Source organism: Meleagris gallopavo, chromosome 1 (genome assembly GCF_905368555.1).
Source record: "Meleagris gallopavo chromosome 1, MGAL_WU_HG_1.1, whole genome shotgun sequence".
NCBI classification, from domain to species: Eukaryota; Metazoa; Chordata; class Aves; order Galliformes; family Phasianidae; genus Meleagris; species Meleagris gallopavo.
The window spans coordinates 32,669,167-32,686,655 of record NC_139404.1 but is presented as its reverse complement, the minus strand read 5'-3'; the positions used below and the strand labels follow the sequence as shown (position 1 = coordinate 32,686,655).

General features: G+C 43.2%; 1 protein-coding gene across 3 annotated transcripts in view; it reads left to right on the top strand.

The window, feature by feature from the left end:
- The window catches only part of PPM1H (protein phosphatase, Mg2+/Mn2+ dependent 1H), a 132,752-nt gene extending 117,014 nt beyond the window's left edge, over positions 1–15,738 (top strand). For 2 of the 3 annotated variants that reach the window (XM_085220291.1, XM_085220303.1), the window contains exons 9-10: positions 4,893–5,044; positions 10,795–15,738. In XM_085220291.1, coding sequence (XP_085076417.1) covers positions 4,893–5,044; positions 10,795–10,942 — 300 coding nt within the window. In that variant the 3' untranslated portion in view covers positions 10,943–15,738. The other variant, XM_085220297.1, reaches the window with a different exon arrangement.
- Positions 15,739–17,489: the final 1,751 nt, after the last annotated feature.

The following is a 17,489-nucleotide window of genomic DNA, read 5'->3' as shown; positions in this document are numbered from 1 at the left end:
GCGTTCAAATTCTGGAATATGGCATTCAGTTCCTATGCTATCCATGTTTCTGGATCTCTTAACTGCATTATTAAAGGGAAGCAAAATTGTTTGTGTTTCCGTGTTCCCTATTCAGCTAAATTCAGCAAAAATCTACTAGGGCAACAGGAGTAAAGACAGAGCACCAGCCACCTTGATTTAGAGACATCGGAAAAGAGGAAAGAAGAAAGAACTAACCACACAACTTGAATTATATTAGGAAGTAACATATGCTCTGACTTGCTTGCCACTGAACCTCTTTTTCTTAGCCATCTCTTCCTTCTCTTCCCAGAGAGGCCCCCAGTACTTTATCTCCTCACATTTTTCTCCATCTTCTTCTGTTCATATGTGGACACCGTTTGAGAAACCAGCACTAAGAAAAGTCTTTATGCTGCCATCTGGGAAACCTGGCACTTGGAAGCAAGCGCAGTGGCCTCGGGCAGCAGTTACATTTAGCCTTTAGTGCAGCATTGGATTTTGAATCCTCTTTCTAGAGGTAGGGAAGCACAATGTCTGGTTTCCAGACCTAGAAAAGGGGAAGCACAGGAAGTGAAGGCACACAGTGAGTCGTGACATGGGGAGAATCCAAGCCTGGCTTCTGTTTCCGTGCTGTAATGACAGTGTCCTTTCCAAATCTGGGGGAAAGGTGATTTTTTTTTTTTTTTACTGCTGTGTGACAAAATTCTGGTATAGTCTGTCGACCAAAATTTGTCTGAAGGAAAGGTAAGCGTCCCTGCGACTGCATCCAAAAATAGAGAGAGAAGTAATTTGGGAGTGGTGTGAATTTACACTTTGATAGAGTGCCAGGCTATGGGAGGAGAAGTCATGTAGCCAAGACTGACAAATGTAATCAGGATTCAGTGGCTCAGCTGTTTTGAGATTAGATATGGAGGACTTCTGCAGGTTGGTGAGCTCTAGAGAATTGAGCCTTTTATAATGAACTGGAGAAGCACAAAGCAGGCAAGCCATGGCTGAGGCTCTCTGGCATGGAATTAAATATTTATTTTTCATAATGGAACAGCTCATTTGAAAGCTTTCAGCAGGAAATTCTGCGTTTTAAGGCTCAGCAAGGGCCTTCTTGTTGCAGCTGTGAAGCAGAATTTCATCCTGAAATTTTCAAGCAGCAGCTCAGCTCAGCTCAGCTATTCAGTAGAAGCAGTGTGGCTCTGACAAAGTACTTGGTCTTTGCTGGCAATGAACCCAACGTCACCTGGCAGAGCAAATGATAAGAGAGTAACCAAGGAGAATTTTTCCCTTTTCAAATGCGTTAGTGAAATCTTTCTGACAACTTCACAAATATGTCAGAGGAGACTGTTTTAGATTCACATCTGCCTTCTGGAGAAATCTTGGGGAATTACAGCATTTAAAGGAATGAGCAAGGCAAGGACTTCGAGAAGTACTATTTGATCAAAGGGAGTCAAGGTGGTTCAAGGAAGCAAACATCACGCTTTAGTAGATTCAAGTCCTTCAGGGGTATGTCTACTAGAGAATTAAACAAATAAAAATGCAGTAGATGATCTTGCCTGAGCACTTTGATTTCCAAAAAAGAGAAAACATTTGAGAAACTGTTCTGCATCACAGGTTATTAATATAAAAAGATATGAAGCTGTAGACTAAGTGGAAAGTTGGCACAGTCTACTGGAAATTGGCTATAGGGCAGGAAACAAAGGGTGGCAGTAAAAAGCTAAAAGGAGATTAATTGGTGAGTGCTGCAGGGAGTAGTGTTGGGACCCGCTTTTTATTATTTACATATAAATTACTTGGAGGGTGGTATTGAAAGATCTCGTCATTTGCCAGTGGAGCTGCTCTGGATAGCGCTGCACATAAAAAGGGACAATACAATTAAGAAGGGGTTTAATTTATTGAAGAGGCTGGGTTGATCAGTGCAGGCAACTGAATGCGAACTGTTGTTTGGTTTGGATTCTGCCTGGCAGGCAGCTTGGGAGCACCTCAGATGGCTGCAGTCTCCTGTGCCAGTTCACTGGGAATAGTTTGCACACCACAGGGACTCACATTGGCCGCCTCCTAGAAACAAAGCTGGCAAGCAGGTCTTAGTGCCTTTGCAGAGCTGGTGCCATCCTTGACCTGAGCCAAATGCAGGTTTTGTCCAGTGGGTAGATCTGTTTTTGAGATATGAATATAAAACCTGCCCACCTGCTCTTTCACTGCTTGCCTAGAGCAATTTTCTCAGTGCTTCTGATTTCATGTAGGTGGGCAATATTGGAAAGAAATATCCAGAATGAAGAAAGGCATTAAGTGGCAAACTGCTTGATGTGTGTTCAGAAAGGTGTCATGGGTGACTGCGGGCCTTGGTGGTGTGCATCCAGTGCTAAATTTCAGCAGAGATATCTGTTAGTACCAGTCAAGAAACATCTAGTGTAACCCAACTCTTAATGTCATGGGTGTTTGTGCTGTCAAGGTGGTACTGCTTCCTATATTCTGATTGCTGACGTCAAATCATAGAATCATAGAATCATAGAATGGTCTGTGTTGGAAGGGACCTCAAGGATCATCAAGCTCTAACCTCCCCACCATAGGCAGGGCCATCAACCTCCACATTTAATACTAGACCAAAATGAATGAGTTAACAGGTCAGCTGCTCCACATCAAGTCAGATGGTAATACAAGTATGGTGACCATACTGGAAGCCTTCAGTGGGTGTCCTGTTGCTCCACAGATGTTAAAGAATGATGTTTGCTGGATTGGTTTGAAAGGAACTGGGAGAATCCTAGGGAGTTGGTGGCAAAGCTTTGCGAAGAGTAGAAGCTGGCTTGCTTCTGCACCTGCAAGTTAACCTGAGCCTTCAATAGGCAGGAATCTTGCCTGAAGTTGACCCACATTGTTTTCTGTCACCTTGGCATTCTGTTTTCTTGCCATCCATTAAAGCTCACCCTGCTTTACCTTTTTCTCACTGGCACTCCTTTCTGGATGTGCTCAGTTCACAAAGCTTTCACCATTAGGAAATCCTAGCTTGTACTCAAATTACCTGTAAGAACAGTAGTTGTGGAGTGTGCAGGTTTTGTTTTGTGTTGTTTTCAGATTTTTGGGGAGAATATGTACTCTTGGTAACGTAATCTGCTTCTGGTGTTGGCCTAGAGTGGTGCTACACCAGCGCTGAGGAGAAGGCTCTTGTGGCTTAACGTATGCTTTGCCTGGGTGGGTGAGCCATTGTGGGTGTATTTTTTCTAGTGACAGTGTTAGAAGCCTGTTTGTATGAGATGCTTGCTGCTGAGCAGATGCCTGAGCTTTAGCTGTGATGCTATCCGAAATACTTGCCTGTACCTAGGAGAGCTGACCAGAGTGTGCAGTGCACTTCTGGTCACTGTGGTGGCCAGCTTGCCCCCTGTGCACACTAATTTTCCAGGTGGAATTCTGGGCTCTGACAGTAGAACGGAACTCTGGGAGATGGGAGCAGTGGCAACTTCTGCCTTTTGTGTAGCAGACCTGAAATGAGTTCTGTGCTGCATATAAGGATCCCTGTTCCCTCTCAATCTGAATAAGGCGATGTGCTCTAATTAAGAGAGTATCTTGCCTTAACTTTAATCTTCTCCAAAGTCCTTTCTCAGCCGCTACCTTAGATAATGAAGTGAGGTTACATTTTACAAATAACCTTCTTGTGCTTTTGAGTGAAAGGCGAACAAGTGAGGATTAGCAGTGAGGTCGAGATGATTGTTTCCTCAGAGCTGCTTGCAGTCCCTTAAAATCATAATTATGTTAAAAGGTCCAGGCATTTTATGTGCATTTCCTGCTCCCGAGGAGAGAGTGCACCAGGAGGGAGAACAGAACAGCTCGGTGTCTGCTGGCTGTGCCGAGCGCTTGTCCCAAACACATTTTTTGCAGTCAGTGAAGGCTGGTCCATGCAGATCTTTTCCTCCTGTCTGCCTCACCAAGGTTGCCACGCTGCTTTCAATCTGGTGTTGTTGCTGTGGTGGTTAAAGTGCTCCATGGTGGCTGCGTGAAGGTTCCCCGCTGCTGCCTGGGATCTGCAGGGGCTAGTGGTGTGTCCACTGGAATGCAGCATGTGCTGGAAGGACAGTTATGTCCACCAAAAGGCTCACTTTAAAACATTCCCGATGACATATGCTCATGTTTGGGCTCAGCTAGCAGTCTCTGGGTCATCGGCCTTTGCTGCCGGCTTTCTCCATCTCACAGGGACAGGGCCGTGGGTGGCACTGCAGGCTGGGCCTCACGCCATGCTGACAGCCATGGTCGACCTGACTGTGGTGGTGAAGCCAGCAGGCATTGCAAGAAAACAGTATTGTGAGAATATGCTTGGGGGTTCACTTCTGTGCCAATGTAGAATAGGTCTCTACCTGCTTTAAAGATACTCATAATTGAGCAGGTAAAGAGTTTCTCTTCATTTCGTGGAACTGTTTGCTTGCTCAGGCATAATTCCTAAGTGCAGTGCATGCTTTGGGTCTAGAGAGGCAAATGAGATGCCTTCTCTTATGTAGACATTTCCAAATGTGTACAATTTATTTGGCAGAGTTAAATGGATCTGGACAAATGATGAAAACAATTATTTTTGAATACTTTATTAGAAAATATCAAAAATTTATCAAATAAATTATTCAGCCTCCATTTGACTAGCCCTGCCAGCAAGAGGGAAGAGCTCTGCATACAGAACCAGGCTGGCTTTGATCAGTGCTGGCAGCACAGAGCCGTGCAGCCCAGCTCAGCAACGCTTACGCCCATTCTGAGTGGGTCAGTTCAGGGCTGAGCTGGGCCGGGAGGAGCTGCAGGCTGGAGAGCAGGGCTGCGGGAGATGGATTTCAGTGCCTTGACCAATCTGCTATCTCAGAGCCAGCTCAGCAACAATTCACAAACAGATTTGGCAGTTTCCTCCTTCATGAACGCTTTTTTGTGTGTTTTAGGTAAGAGTGTATGACCTACTGCAGTATGAGCATGGGCCGGATGATGTTCTGATCCTAGCTACAGATGGACTCTGGGATGTGCTGTTAAATGAAGAAGTGGCAGAAGCTGTCACTAACTTCCTGCCAAACTGTGACCCTGATGATCCCCACAGGTTTGTGTTCATCCCTTGGCTTTCCAGCTTCTCTGAAATTAAGAATGCTTTTTGGTAACATATGATATGGGTAACATTCAGCAAACTTGCATGTTTTTATACAGCAGAGAGAGTCTGTATAGCAAGTGTGTTTTTTTCTGTTATAACTCAGATATACCTGCCTTCAGAGGAAAGTTGTGGGATCATGGTATCTTGGCACAAGATCCATTTTGTGTGCTGTAGTAGATTCTGTAGAAACCATAGGAGATTGAAGACACAGAAGAACATGACAACAGGTCTCCAGCAGTCACAGGATTCCACCTAGCTCTCCCTTGGATAGTCTTTTAACACTAAAGAGTTGTTTCTTGCTGGGACCTTAGCAGCATCTCTCTCCCTCTGTGTGTATGGATAGATACAACACAGTGTGGGTGCTACTCATTGCAAGTCACACTGTGGCCTTTGAAACCATGTGCAGTAGTGGATGCTCAGTGCCTGCCAGCTGCCAAATGGCTGTGGTGACAAAATGGGTGCAGAGTTTGATTCTGTTTCAAGTTGCTGGATTCTGTTTATTTCAGAATGATCCTTTTCATTTTCCCATGTTTACCTCCTCTTACTTGGTCAGCTTCTCTCTTTAAAGTACACCATCAAGGAAACAAAATCTTCCCAAACAACTAACTAGAGTACCGCAGTGGGTTGGTTTGCCTGTCTGCTGCTGAGTTCACTGTGCCTGTTTGTCACTGTGAACTAAAGCATCATGCTAGAGATCAGAAGTCTTTCACTTCTAAAATGAGAATGATGAAAGGGAAATAGCTTTATCCTTCTCTAGAAAGTGTTCCAAAAGGAAAAGCCTTTCAGAACGCAGGTTTGGATGGCCGTGGTTGTCTTCTGCCCTCTCATTGGGCTGAGAGTGGGGGAAGAGAGCCCTTGGATCACCCCAGTTGGCCTATAGAAAGCGGCGTTTGGGAGATAAGCACTGGGATATTTCAGCAGGCAAGTGTAGAACATGTAGGATTGTTTCACTCACTTGAATTAATGTTCCAGTTTCAGTTGTTCAGATGTTGCAGCTCCTGAGGGTAAACCAGTCGCAAAATGCTTTGTGTTTTTAATATTTCTGAGAGGGCATTTTCATGAGGTCAGCTCTGTTCTCCATCAGCAAACAAGGAAGACAACGAGTGGATACAGACACCCTGGCAGCCACTTGGGATTTACAGTGACAGGCACTCCGAAGCAAATCACAAGCAGTATGTTCTTATCCGGACACTTAGAAGCGTGGAATGCAAAATAACATTTTGCTGCAAGCACTCAGTTGTCAGGTGAATGGGTGATGAGCATGAAGCTGAAACTGCAGTACTTTGACCTTCCTTCCTCCTTGCCCTGAAGAGGAGATTGGGCACTAATGACAACCAAGGCCTTCTCTAATTCAGCAAGGCATGAAAGTTCCTCTGCCCTCCATCTGAGGGAGATCAGGCATGGTTAGCAAGGGGCACTTCCAGGGCACCTGGCACTGTGCTGTGCAGATAGGCTGTTCAGTAGGAGGGGACCCACCCAATCAACTTCCCGTTATACCCTGGTACCACTCAGAGGTGGTAAGGAGATTTTTCTGCACCCCTGGCTGTCCTCCTGCAAAGACAGCTGGTATAATGTAAAGCCTCTGCCTCACTCTGTCTCCATTCTCATCTAGTAATTGGGAAAGGTTGGCTCATCCTACCATCTGGCCTGGTCCTACCTGTTCATTGTGAATACAGTGTGAATGCACTGGGTCGGTCTTGTTCCTTCTGGTGTTCCCAGCGCTGGTGATAATCAATGCTATTGTTGCAGTAGAAATAGGAATTATTTTTTCAATCTTTTTTGCTTGCTGGGTGAATGATCTTTCATCCATTATAAGTAAAATATCAAGAAATCAGAGACTAAAAGAAAAATATTTTCTTAGATGTAGACTTATTTGTGCTAGTTTGGCCCCAGTAAGTGTGGGAGATTAGTCCTGTTTGTAGCAGTGTAACACACTCTAGAATTGAGCCTGCTATATTATGAGTTAGAGCAAACACATTTATTAGTGTTTGACCTACAGATCTGTGAATGGACATCTGAATTGAAAATTAATTTGTTCTTTTAAGTAACTTTGTCCCAGGTCATTTAGAGGCTTACAAATAGTGGCACCAAGACATTTTGCATGCCAGCTTGCAAAAGGTAATTAGAACAGTCCCTCGTATAGTTTACAGTGATATTTATGAAAATTACCTTTGTGGAATTGCTATTTGGTTATAAAGAATATTTAAAGGGTTTAAAGTACTATGTGAGAGGTCTTATATAATTACTTCAGTGGTCCAAATAAGGTATAACTAATGACTATACAATAGCATTGCACCTCAGACTATGGAGTTGTGTTAATTCCTCTCACTAGTCAGTGACAGGAGAATTGTGTTTGCAGTGTTATCAGTGTTGCATTTAGAGGAAATGTTATCCCACAGAATGTCAAGTTCTGTGATGGGTGCATCTGGAGTCTGTGATGAGGTGAGCAGCTGGAAATGTAAAATCTCTAGGGATGTAGAAAACTTGTCAAAATGGAAGAGAGTTGCCCCATGGGCTTCTGCAGAGTTGTGAAGAACCTACCTGTTGGAGCGGACCCTGCATCCATCTGACCCAGTAGCCTACTTATTCCCTGACAGCAGCATACTTGGGGGGAAAAAAAAAAAAAAAAAAGGAAGATTTTAGGGCTGCAGAGCACTTATCTGTTATGTAATCAGCTCTTTGAGGGAACAACATCCCTCCCATTTGAATTAGGAGTCGTTTTACAGCCTGATGGATAACAGCTTATAGCCCTTGGGAAAGCCCCTGGGACTCTTTCCTGTTGATATTTACTGTCAGAACTATGAGTGTTTGTTACCCACAGAAAAACATCTTTGAATCCTGTCAGATGTAACATGTGCCTGGGCATCTCCAAGTGCAGAGGGAGTGAAGCTGGTTCTGTCTTCAGCCAGCCATGCAGACACAACCCCAGGGGATCTGGGCAATGAGTGATAAGAACAGACATGATGAGAGTGCGATTTCTCTGTGAGGGCTGGGCAATTCTTTGATGGAGTGAAGAAGCTGAGCTTGAGTTGGATTTCTTTACTAGCTCAGTTCAGACAGGAGCATGAAGGGGACCCTGAGCAAAGAGAACGGAGTAATGACACACATTACATGACAGATGTTTTTCATACATCTGTCTGCAGAAGTATGAAGATGAAGAAGAGCGTGGATGTTGACCATTTCCTTCAGCTGCACCTGCTTATACACTGACCTTGGGAGTCTTGTGCTTCTCCTCCTCCCTCCCATCTTTTTTCATCCCCTCTCACACTCTCCTTCACCCTTGTGGAGATTTACGAGGGTGCTGGGAAGCTGCTTTGCCCCTGCTGAGTGTGAGGGGATGAGAAGCTGCTCAAACAGTAGCAAGTTGCCCCTGCTGTCACCATTTCTCCTGCAGTACTTTCACTGATCAATACTGAAAGCTTGAGCAGGAGAAAATAGATATATATTCTTAAAACACAGAAGTTGTATTCCAGCAAGACTGTTCATTAGGAGGAAGTGGGTACTTTAAAACTACTTCAGCAGTTCTCTAATGCTGTCTTGACAGCTGAATCCCAAGTTCACAGCGCTGGAGAATAAAAGCACTCGATAATGGACTGCTGCTGCTGTTCATCTCCAGGTACACGAAACTCACCCCATCTCAGTGCCAAGTTGAACAGCATTGCTCCAATTCAGCTCTGTGCTAGGAAAGGAACGTGTTACCTTGCTGCTGCTTTCACCTGTTCCTTTTCCTCTGCTTCAGTGTGCTGCTTTTCTTGTGTATTTCAGTCTGCCTACGAGAGATTTCTGGTTTATTAGACTTTTTTTTTAATCTTGCCCTATCCAAACATTAAGCAGCAAATCATTATGCAATAAAGAGCAATACGCATGCCTTTGTACTCTTTAGATGTGGGGAGCTCTTGTTAATTAGAAAAGAAGCAATGCAAAGTTTTCTGCCGGGATGGTGGGTGTTTGCTTCTATTAAGTTCTGACAGTAGCAGAGAAGCCCTTGAAAAAGATGTTCTTAGCCAAAATTCTTTTAGCATTCATGCTGTGAATGAATGCTTCAGTTTCTCGCTTACCATGTGAAGTCCTTCTATTCTTTAGCCCTGCATCTGATTTGGGGATTTGGGAAATGAGGAATGCAAGTATGTTTGTTTTTTTTCCCTTAGGAAACAAAGTTTTCTGTTGTTATTAGGACAGTATGACTGGTTTCTTGTCACCTCCTGCTGTTATATCTCAAGGTCTTCGATGCGGATGATCTTGGAACCTGCAGAGAGTGCGTGCACACATGTGCACAAGTGTCTGTGTGCAAGTTTGCGCCTTGAGTGGTGCAGAATGACCCTTAAGCCCTTCTCCAACCGCTAAAAGTAAATCTCATGTCAAAGCTAGAAGGATCTGGAAAGTTTACCACTCTTGCCTGTACCATTGGAAGCAGGTAGTGCATTGCCTCTGTAGAATGTTATTTGGACTTAACATCAAACCTTCTATGCAGTGAAATGTTGGTTTATTTACAGTGAATATAACTCCTTAGTAGAGAAAATAAATTTCTCTGTTCCTGATTCAAAGGAGACTTTTAAGCTTAGGAACCAAAATTGTAGCAGTAAAACATAATAAACTGGGTATTTTTCACCTAGGAGAGCAAATGGGTAGCAGATACATTTAATAACTCATTCTTTGGTGAAAAGAATGGGATTTCTGGGATTGGAACAATCCTTGGATCTCAATTAATACACACTTTTTTTTCTGTCCACTGCTTCTGATCAATGCAGATACTGTTCTGTCCTGTGCCTCAGGCAGATCTGGACTGATCACTTCTGTCCCAGGATCCTCCATAGAAAAGGGGGTCTTGAAATGCCAACCTTTCTTGTCCTGCCTGCTTTCTGTGAATTACAGAAGTGCCTTTGCTTCTGATTACCTGGGCTTTATAGAGGGCTTTATAGAGAGCCCCTCATCCTATTAGAGGCTGATAATTAAGCTTTAAATAAAATACAGGCAGGTACAATATTGAACTGTTGTTTTATTTTCCTTGTGAGTCTCTTAACTGATTATTTTTTATTAGTGAAAAAGCTGTACTCCACCCAGCCAAATTCGAAACATATCAGGCAGGTGTTGGGTTGAGAATTGACTGGAATAGTTGTTCATCCATAATGAGATTTCTTTCAGCAGAAACTTCCGAATCGGCACACAGATGTGTTGATCTAGTAACAGCAGGCAAAGGGATATGGGAGAACATATCTGATCAATATTGCATTGGGATTGGAAGGATTACTCAATTAGGACTTACTGCTTGTTTTCCAATCACTTGCTTCGTTACAGTGTCCCTCCAAGGTGAGTAGGCCTGTATTCACCTTCAGTGTTCCAGCCTACAGGCATATAGAGCTCAGTAAATGAGTGGTGTTATTTTGTGTCCTTGATTCTTCAAACCACACCTAGAAACTTAATTTGCTAAAGGAAGTGTTTTAATATTTTCTGAAAACCGGTAAAGTTGAGCACCCAAAATGACTGGTCACCTTCTGACATTCGATTGCTATGAAATACCTCGAGATTCTGAGATAAAAGCTGTTAGGGAATGACAGACAATTGCTTTGTGGGAAGGTGATCATTAACATTTATGTGCTTCTCAAATGCTGAGTGACTTGTCCTTGTACCTCACAAACGTCCATCTCGCAGGCTTTCCTCACAAGGCTAGCGCATGGTACCAGCTGTCTTCTGCCTTCCCCCAGGTACACGCTGGCGGCGCAGGACCTGGTGATGCGAGCCCGGGGAGTGCTGAAGGACCGGGGCTGGCGAATATCCAACGACAGGCTGGGCTCTGGAGACGACATTTCTGTCTACGTCATTCCTTTAATACATGGGAACAAGCAGTCGTGAAAGTAGCATCGAGAGTGGTTATGGAAAGGGGATCTTTTGGGGAAGGGCCTGTAAGAGACGATGTGTTTTGGATGATCTGACCAGGACGTCTCCAATTGATGTAGTCTATTCATAGCTAATGCTGGAGGGGTATTTTTCTGCCTGAAAGATAGGGCTCTGCACATAGACTATATATGATTACAGATAACCCTTAAGATTACAACTCCCCTGTAGTAAAGGTTTTGGTGCTTAATGGGAATGAGATCAAAATGCTGCTAGCATATTGTGGATTCTGTCATCCCTCCAGGTAAAGACCTGAAGTAAGAATTAATTTTTTTCAGTTTGCCATGTAGCTTGGAAGAGCCATTTCAATTGTGAAAGTAGAAGTGAGTATCAGAAGCCAAGGATGCTCCTGAAGTCTAACCTGAAATATTCAGAGCAGTGACTTGGATCACATCTCATTTAAAAATACTTTTATACATATAAATGAGATTCAAGAGTTTTCTTCTTCCGAAAAGTTGCTTTCATGACTTGCCTATGGACAACTGCAAACTGATGTAATCCTTTGAATCCCCATTTCTTCCCTCTGGTCTCTTCTTCAGTAGATTATATTCCTGTATTTTAGTAGGAAAACTGAAATTGTTTTTTGTGTGACTATGCCTGTTTACTGCAGCTAAAACAGCCACCTACAAAATTGTCCAGGAGAAATAGGTCACAGTCCTGTATTACGAGATCTGTTCAGGTATGAAGAATTATTTGTCAAGACTCCCTGTTGTGTGTATACCATGCTTATACAGAGCGAGCAAGCTTGGCATTATGTGATGTCTACCTGGAGGTTCTGGTTCCTTTGGGATCAGAGATTTTCATTCTTTGAATGGTTCTGTCTGCCTTGTCCTGTTGGAAGGATCCCTGAACACACTGAACCTCAACTGAGGAAAAGTTCTACATTTATTTGGGCTCCTGAGTGTATTTTCAGCTGGATTTCTACTTGAAGTGATGATATTGTTCTGGTTACCGGTTAAGATACTCAGATGGTGATCTATTTAAGAATGATTTCACCTTTTGGTTCAGCATACCTTTGCCTGCTTGACTTGGTGATGAGAAGGTGATAGTTAATAACTTCACATCCTCTTGGTTGTTGAGGACTGTGGCTGAGGATCAGATGATCACTGTGATAGTTACGGCTAGCTTCATCAGCTTTTTCTTAGCAGTGCTAAGTCAGTTTAAACAAAGAAAATCCAAGGACATTGTCAGAGTACAAGCAATAGTCCAAGAGAGTAACAACTGAGCAAATCCGCAGCTTGACTTGGCTGCCTGTTCTGTGGGCAGACAGCTCTTCACTTTACTGGCCGCAATTAAAAATTAAATAAATCCAAAGGTTCTCATTTATAGGCAGATGTGTCAGCTGGGAGGTTAGATTCAGCCTCTATTGTCCCAGACCTCATTCTTTTGGAGCTGCTAATCTGACTTGTACATAAAAACTACTTCTTGGATAGCCAGAAGACAGGGAGCTGGGCTAACTGTGGAGCACTGACTAGGCACCTCAAAGATGTTTTATCCTTTCTAAAGGAGAAACTGCCAGCTCTAAGGGCAGGATACTGTGTCCTTGGTGTTCCTGGAGATGCGCAGACTTTCTCCTGAACAAGAGCGGCCTAGAGCTTGCCAGTTCTGTAATTTATAACGTGCTATATAAACAAAGTACAGTGCTGTTTGGTATAGCAGCCCAGATGCTTTATTTGATTGCATCCAAAGTACATGTGCAACATTCTCAGTAGATTTAAAATGCCCTTTCTCTAATTTCTAGACCCAGTAGGAGTTTCAGATTGAGATGAGCCAACACAGAGTGTGTAATGGCTCAGACATGCGTCCAACTGAGTGATTTCAGTCTGAGAACTGTTCCATGCGTTCCCCACTGCCTGCGTGTGATAAAGCAGTGCAGAACACTGGTGTTTTATGTTCTAGAGCTCCAGATCAGTCATACATCTGATTAGGTGTTGCCATGCTTTATCTGTTTGTTCCTTTTTGTTTTTCTCCCTTTCCTTCTTCTTCTTTGTGCACCTAGGTGAAGAGAGATTTGCAGGTTTGAAGTCTATAGTATTTTTCTCATGGTCCCACATATGTTTCAAAGTTCAACCAAGAGATCTTTTTGTGCTCTTTTTTTCTTACTTTTTTTTTTTTAATTATTATTATTGTTTTGCCTAATAAACTTGTCAACATGCTTTTTGTGCTCTGTGTAACTCCTGTTGTCTCTTTGCAAATCCATTTGTGTAGTTCTTTCTTTAATGGGGAAACTGATGGCAATTCCTCTGAAGTCACATGAACAGCAATGAAGCTGATGCTTGCTGTGACCAACTTCAATCCTGAGTCAAATATTTTTGTGCCCATGTATTGTTAGTCTTCGTTATTTAGTATCATGGGGTCAACAAACATACCAGTCATTATGAAACCACTGAGTACAATGGGGTTGAATGAATTTCCAGTGCAATATTTGCCAAAATATAAAAGTGAAATTTCAAGGCAATGGAAATATCCTCTTTCAGAGGTGTTTTTAAACGCACCCTGAGAGTGATGGGGCAGCAGAGCAACTTGGTGGGACCAAACTCACTGATAAGTTGTCAGAGCAAAACCTGGTGGGCAATGGTACGGCTCTGTGCATCAGCCTCCAGTGTCTGTTGTTCATCTGAGGTGCTGCCATCAGTCAGCCTGCTTCCCAGCAACTGCTGTGCCCACCCAGGTCACGCTGTGTCAGCTGTGAGCCCTTCTGGAAAGGGCAGAGGTGCAGCATCAACAATTAATATCAATTAGTATCAACTCTGAACATTTTCAAGAGTAATAAAAAGCTTCCTACTCAGCTGTATGTGACTGAAACCGTGCTGTGATGTTTTTTGTTTTGCTTGTTTACAAAGTATTTACTCGTTTACAGGCTTACCTACTGTGAGTGGCTCTGGTACGTCTGTGATTCACTGCTTTGGTGCCTGGGCTGTCACTTCTGTCCGCTTTCATTTGGGGCTTCTTACATACCTGCACTATGCTCTGTTTCACGGCATGGTACATACACGCACCAAGGCGCCATACAAATAGGAAGCAGGAGCCATGAGCTGGGGAGATACCATGTGTGAAGCAAGGATAACAAAGCATTTCCTATTCTCTTCATAATATGCATTATTTGAGGAGTCTTAGCATTAGAAATCACTGGTGAAAGAGAGGAGTTGTGACCCACAGTACACAGCACACCTTTCAGTTGGGCGTGGGATGGATGCAGCACCTCCACTGCTCCATGCAGCCCTTCAGTTAGGAGCAGCACCAACTCCAAAGTTTAAGTCCCAGGCACATTACCTTAGTCACTGCCTGATCCTGGCGGCACTGTGGCTTTTTGTCTAGTGAAATTCTGTTAGCAACCAATGTTGTTTCAGCATTAGCAGTAAGGAACTTCAGTCCTGGTTACCTCTGTCTTAGTAGGTAGTGCTCGCCATGCCAGTATGTAGGTAGGTTATCATTTCTTGGACAAGAGCAAGGAAAGGAAGCTCTTGTAGTTCAGAGCAGTGGGCAGTACTGTTAACACTGCCTTCTGGTGCCTGATGCAGTCCAATTTCTAGAAGAGTCCTTAAAATTCTATGAGCAGCTTCTGCCATTCTCCTGTGAATACTGTTGCAGAGGGAAGTACAGCTGTGTCACAGCTTTCTGTCTCACACTACAGCCTGAAGTCATCTTTGCTTAACTTGATGAGGACAGTAGTTCGAAATTTCAGCCACATCTAAAGCGAGGCACACAACTGTCTCTTGCTAAATTAATGCAATGATGCTTCCTTTATGAACACAGAAGTCTGTTGTCTAAGAGGGCTAATCTTCAACGTCCTCATGCTGGAGAGAGAAACTGGTTTTAATGCAAGGAATTTGAAAGAGCGACAGGGCTGACAACTAAAGAAAAGCAGTCCCAGTTTGCTATCAACAGTGAATTTCCATGTTGGAGTTGCTTCCATGTTGAAGTACAACAGGGAGGTCTCTGAGGTGTGGTAGGTGCTGTGCCTCCTGGATAGTTTTGAAGAACTAAGAACTACACTTGATGTTTTGACTTTGAGCTTTTAGGTTTTAAAGAACACTACATGCTCCAAGCAAATCCGCTGCGTTCCTTCCTGCCTCAGCATTCCGCTTCCTTTTATTTTTTGAAACATTTTGTGCAAACGATTTCAACACTTGTATCAAACATGAGTTTGCAAACTATATGGAATTGTTGTCCTTCCAACATTCTTGGTGTGTAAATAGTTTTCCTCCATGTGTCTGAGACGAAGATACAGTGATGTGGCTGCCATAGACAGAGAGACCAAACAATGCTGTAACTGTGCTGCTGTATTTCTACCTGTGATGTACTTGAAGGAGGATGCCCTTGTCCGCCTCCACCCTCATTATTATTTTTTCTTTTCTTTTTCTTTTTTTTTTCTTTTTTTTTTTTTGACTGTTGCTGGTGATGTTGTTTCATAGGTATCTTATTTTGGTTTGGTTTGTTTTTTAATAGCTGACACTTTTTTTTTTCCTTCATTGGACAAGTCATCTTATTTGGAGACCCGTAAAACTGTCCAGGTTCTGTATGTCTTGAAGAACAGCGGAGCTGCTGGAGGAAGATGTTTTGGACCAATGTACTTACGTTTTGTGACTGTGAAATGTTAATCTTTTTGTAACCTAAGAACAAAAAAATGTTTGGTAAAGGGATATATTTTGTGTTTTTTGAAACTTTTCAGTGCAATGAAAAAAAAAAAGAGGAGGATGCTGAAGAAGTGTATGCGCAAAATTTTAAATAAAATTTTAAATTATATATATACACATCTACATCTATAACCATTATTATTCTGACTACGTCATGAAGACTATCTGAGTCTCTGTGTATTAATAGAGCAATACAGATCAGCAGAACACTGTTTTACCAGTGAAGGATCGTAGAATCATAGAATCATTAAGGTTGGAAGAGACCACTAAGACCATTGAGTCCAACCACCAACCCACCACCAGCACACCCCCTAACCATGTCCCTCAGTGTCACACCTACACCTTTATTGATTATTTCCCTGGACGGTAACTCCACCACCTCCCTGGGCAGCCTGTGCCACTCTGAGAAAAACTTTTTCTTAATATCCAATCTGAACCTCCCCTGGCACAAGTTTAAGTCATTCCCTTTTGTCCTATCACTGGTTATGCAGGAGAAGAGGCTGGCCGCCACCTCATCACCAGGCGATAAGATCTCCCCTGAGCCTCCTCTTTTCCAGACTGAACAGTCCCAGTTTCCTCACCCACTCCCCACAAGACTTGTGTACCAGACCCTTCTCAGCTTCACTGCCCTTCCCTAGACAAGCTCCAGGGCCTTGATGTCTTCCTCGCAGTGAGATGCTGAGGGGAAGTCTCACACTTAATTAATTCAGCAAAGTGAGTCCCCATGAGGTGTCGTAGCTTAGAGGATAGTCAGGAAGAGCTTCTGGAAAATTCTGAGCTGTGTCCTACTGTAAGACTTCACTGCTCAGGCTGCCAGCTGCTGTGTTCTGATTCAGTAAATTGCTATGCAAAGTGATCGGGCATCATCTCTGTGGTATGAAAAATTGGGTGCAAATTTTGCGTTCACAGTGTAGCTGCAATATGCTTTCCCTCCTCCTCAGTTTCTTAGGAACTCCTGTCTCAAATTCCCCTTTCGGTTTATATTAGAGTAAAACCAAAGGTGAATTGATTGATTATATTGAAAGAAGTTGTCATGGCTGGTTCAGTAACCAAAGAGGCAAGTGTAGGTACTGCAGGTACAGGACCTGACACCCCAGCAGTACCAGCCATGGGGCTGGCAAAAGTAGAGCCAGGTGCTTACTACTGTCTTCAAATGTCGTGTCATAGCACAACTAGTTGTCCCCATTCTTATTTTACTTCAAATTCCACAGAAAAACAATGAGAACAGTTGTTCTACGCTGCTCGTATATGCTGTGTTTGCCCCTGGCGTTCTCTGAGCACAGCAGCATGCACAGATGAACCATTTGCTGCATTCTGGTTTTCCTTACTCTCCCATAAGCCCTACAGTGTATTGCTGCAGTCAGGCCACTGACCAAGTTTAAAATTACAGCACAAATACTCTTCAGCATGACTTTGTCTCCTCAGTGTAAGTTAACCAAGTCAGTGCCAGCAGTGTCAGGAGACCCTAACAGAGCACGGTCCACATCACGCTATTGCTTTGCTTCTCTTATGCCCCACATCCTCTAAGGTTGTAGGTCAAGTAAGGTTTGTTTCCTTTTTTTTTTTAGATAATAGATAAAATTCTTCAGATGTGGACATCAGCCTATACTTCCTGTTGCAATAAGTGTGATGGCATGTTCATGCTCTTATATGAACACACTCGGTTAACTAAAGCTATACAAAGGAGCAATCCCAGTAATTTCTTATATTTTGTATAGTTACTGTAAAATGGAGACCTGATGTCTTCTTAATGTCCACTTGTGCAGCAACACACCTTCACAAAAACTTCACTTCTTTATAGTATTGTGCTGCAGCTTTTATTGATTCCAGAGTCACGCTCTGCTTTCCAGGAAGGCTTATGTAAACCA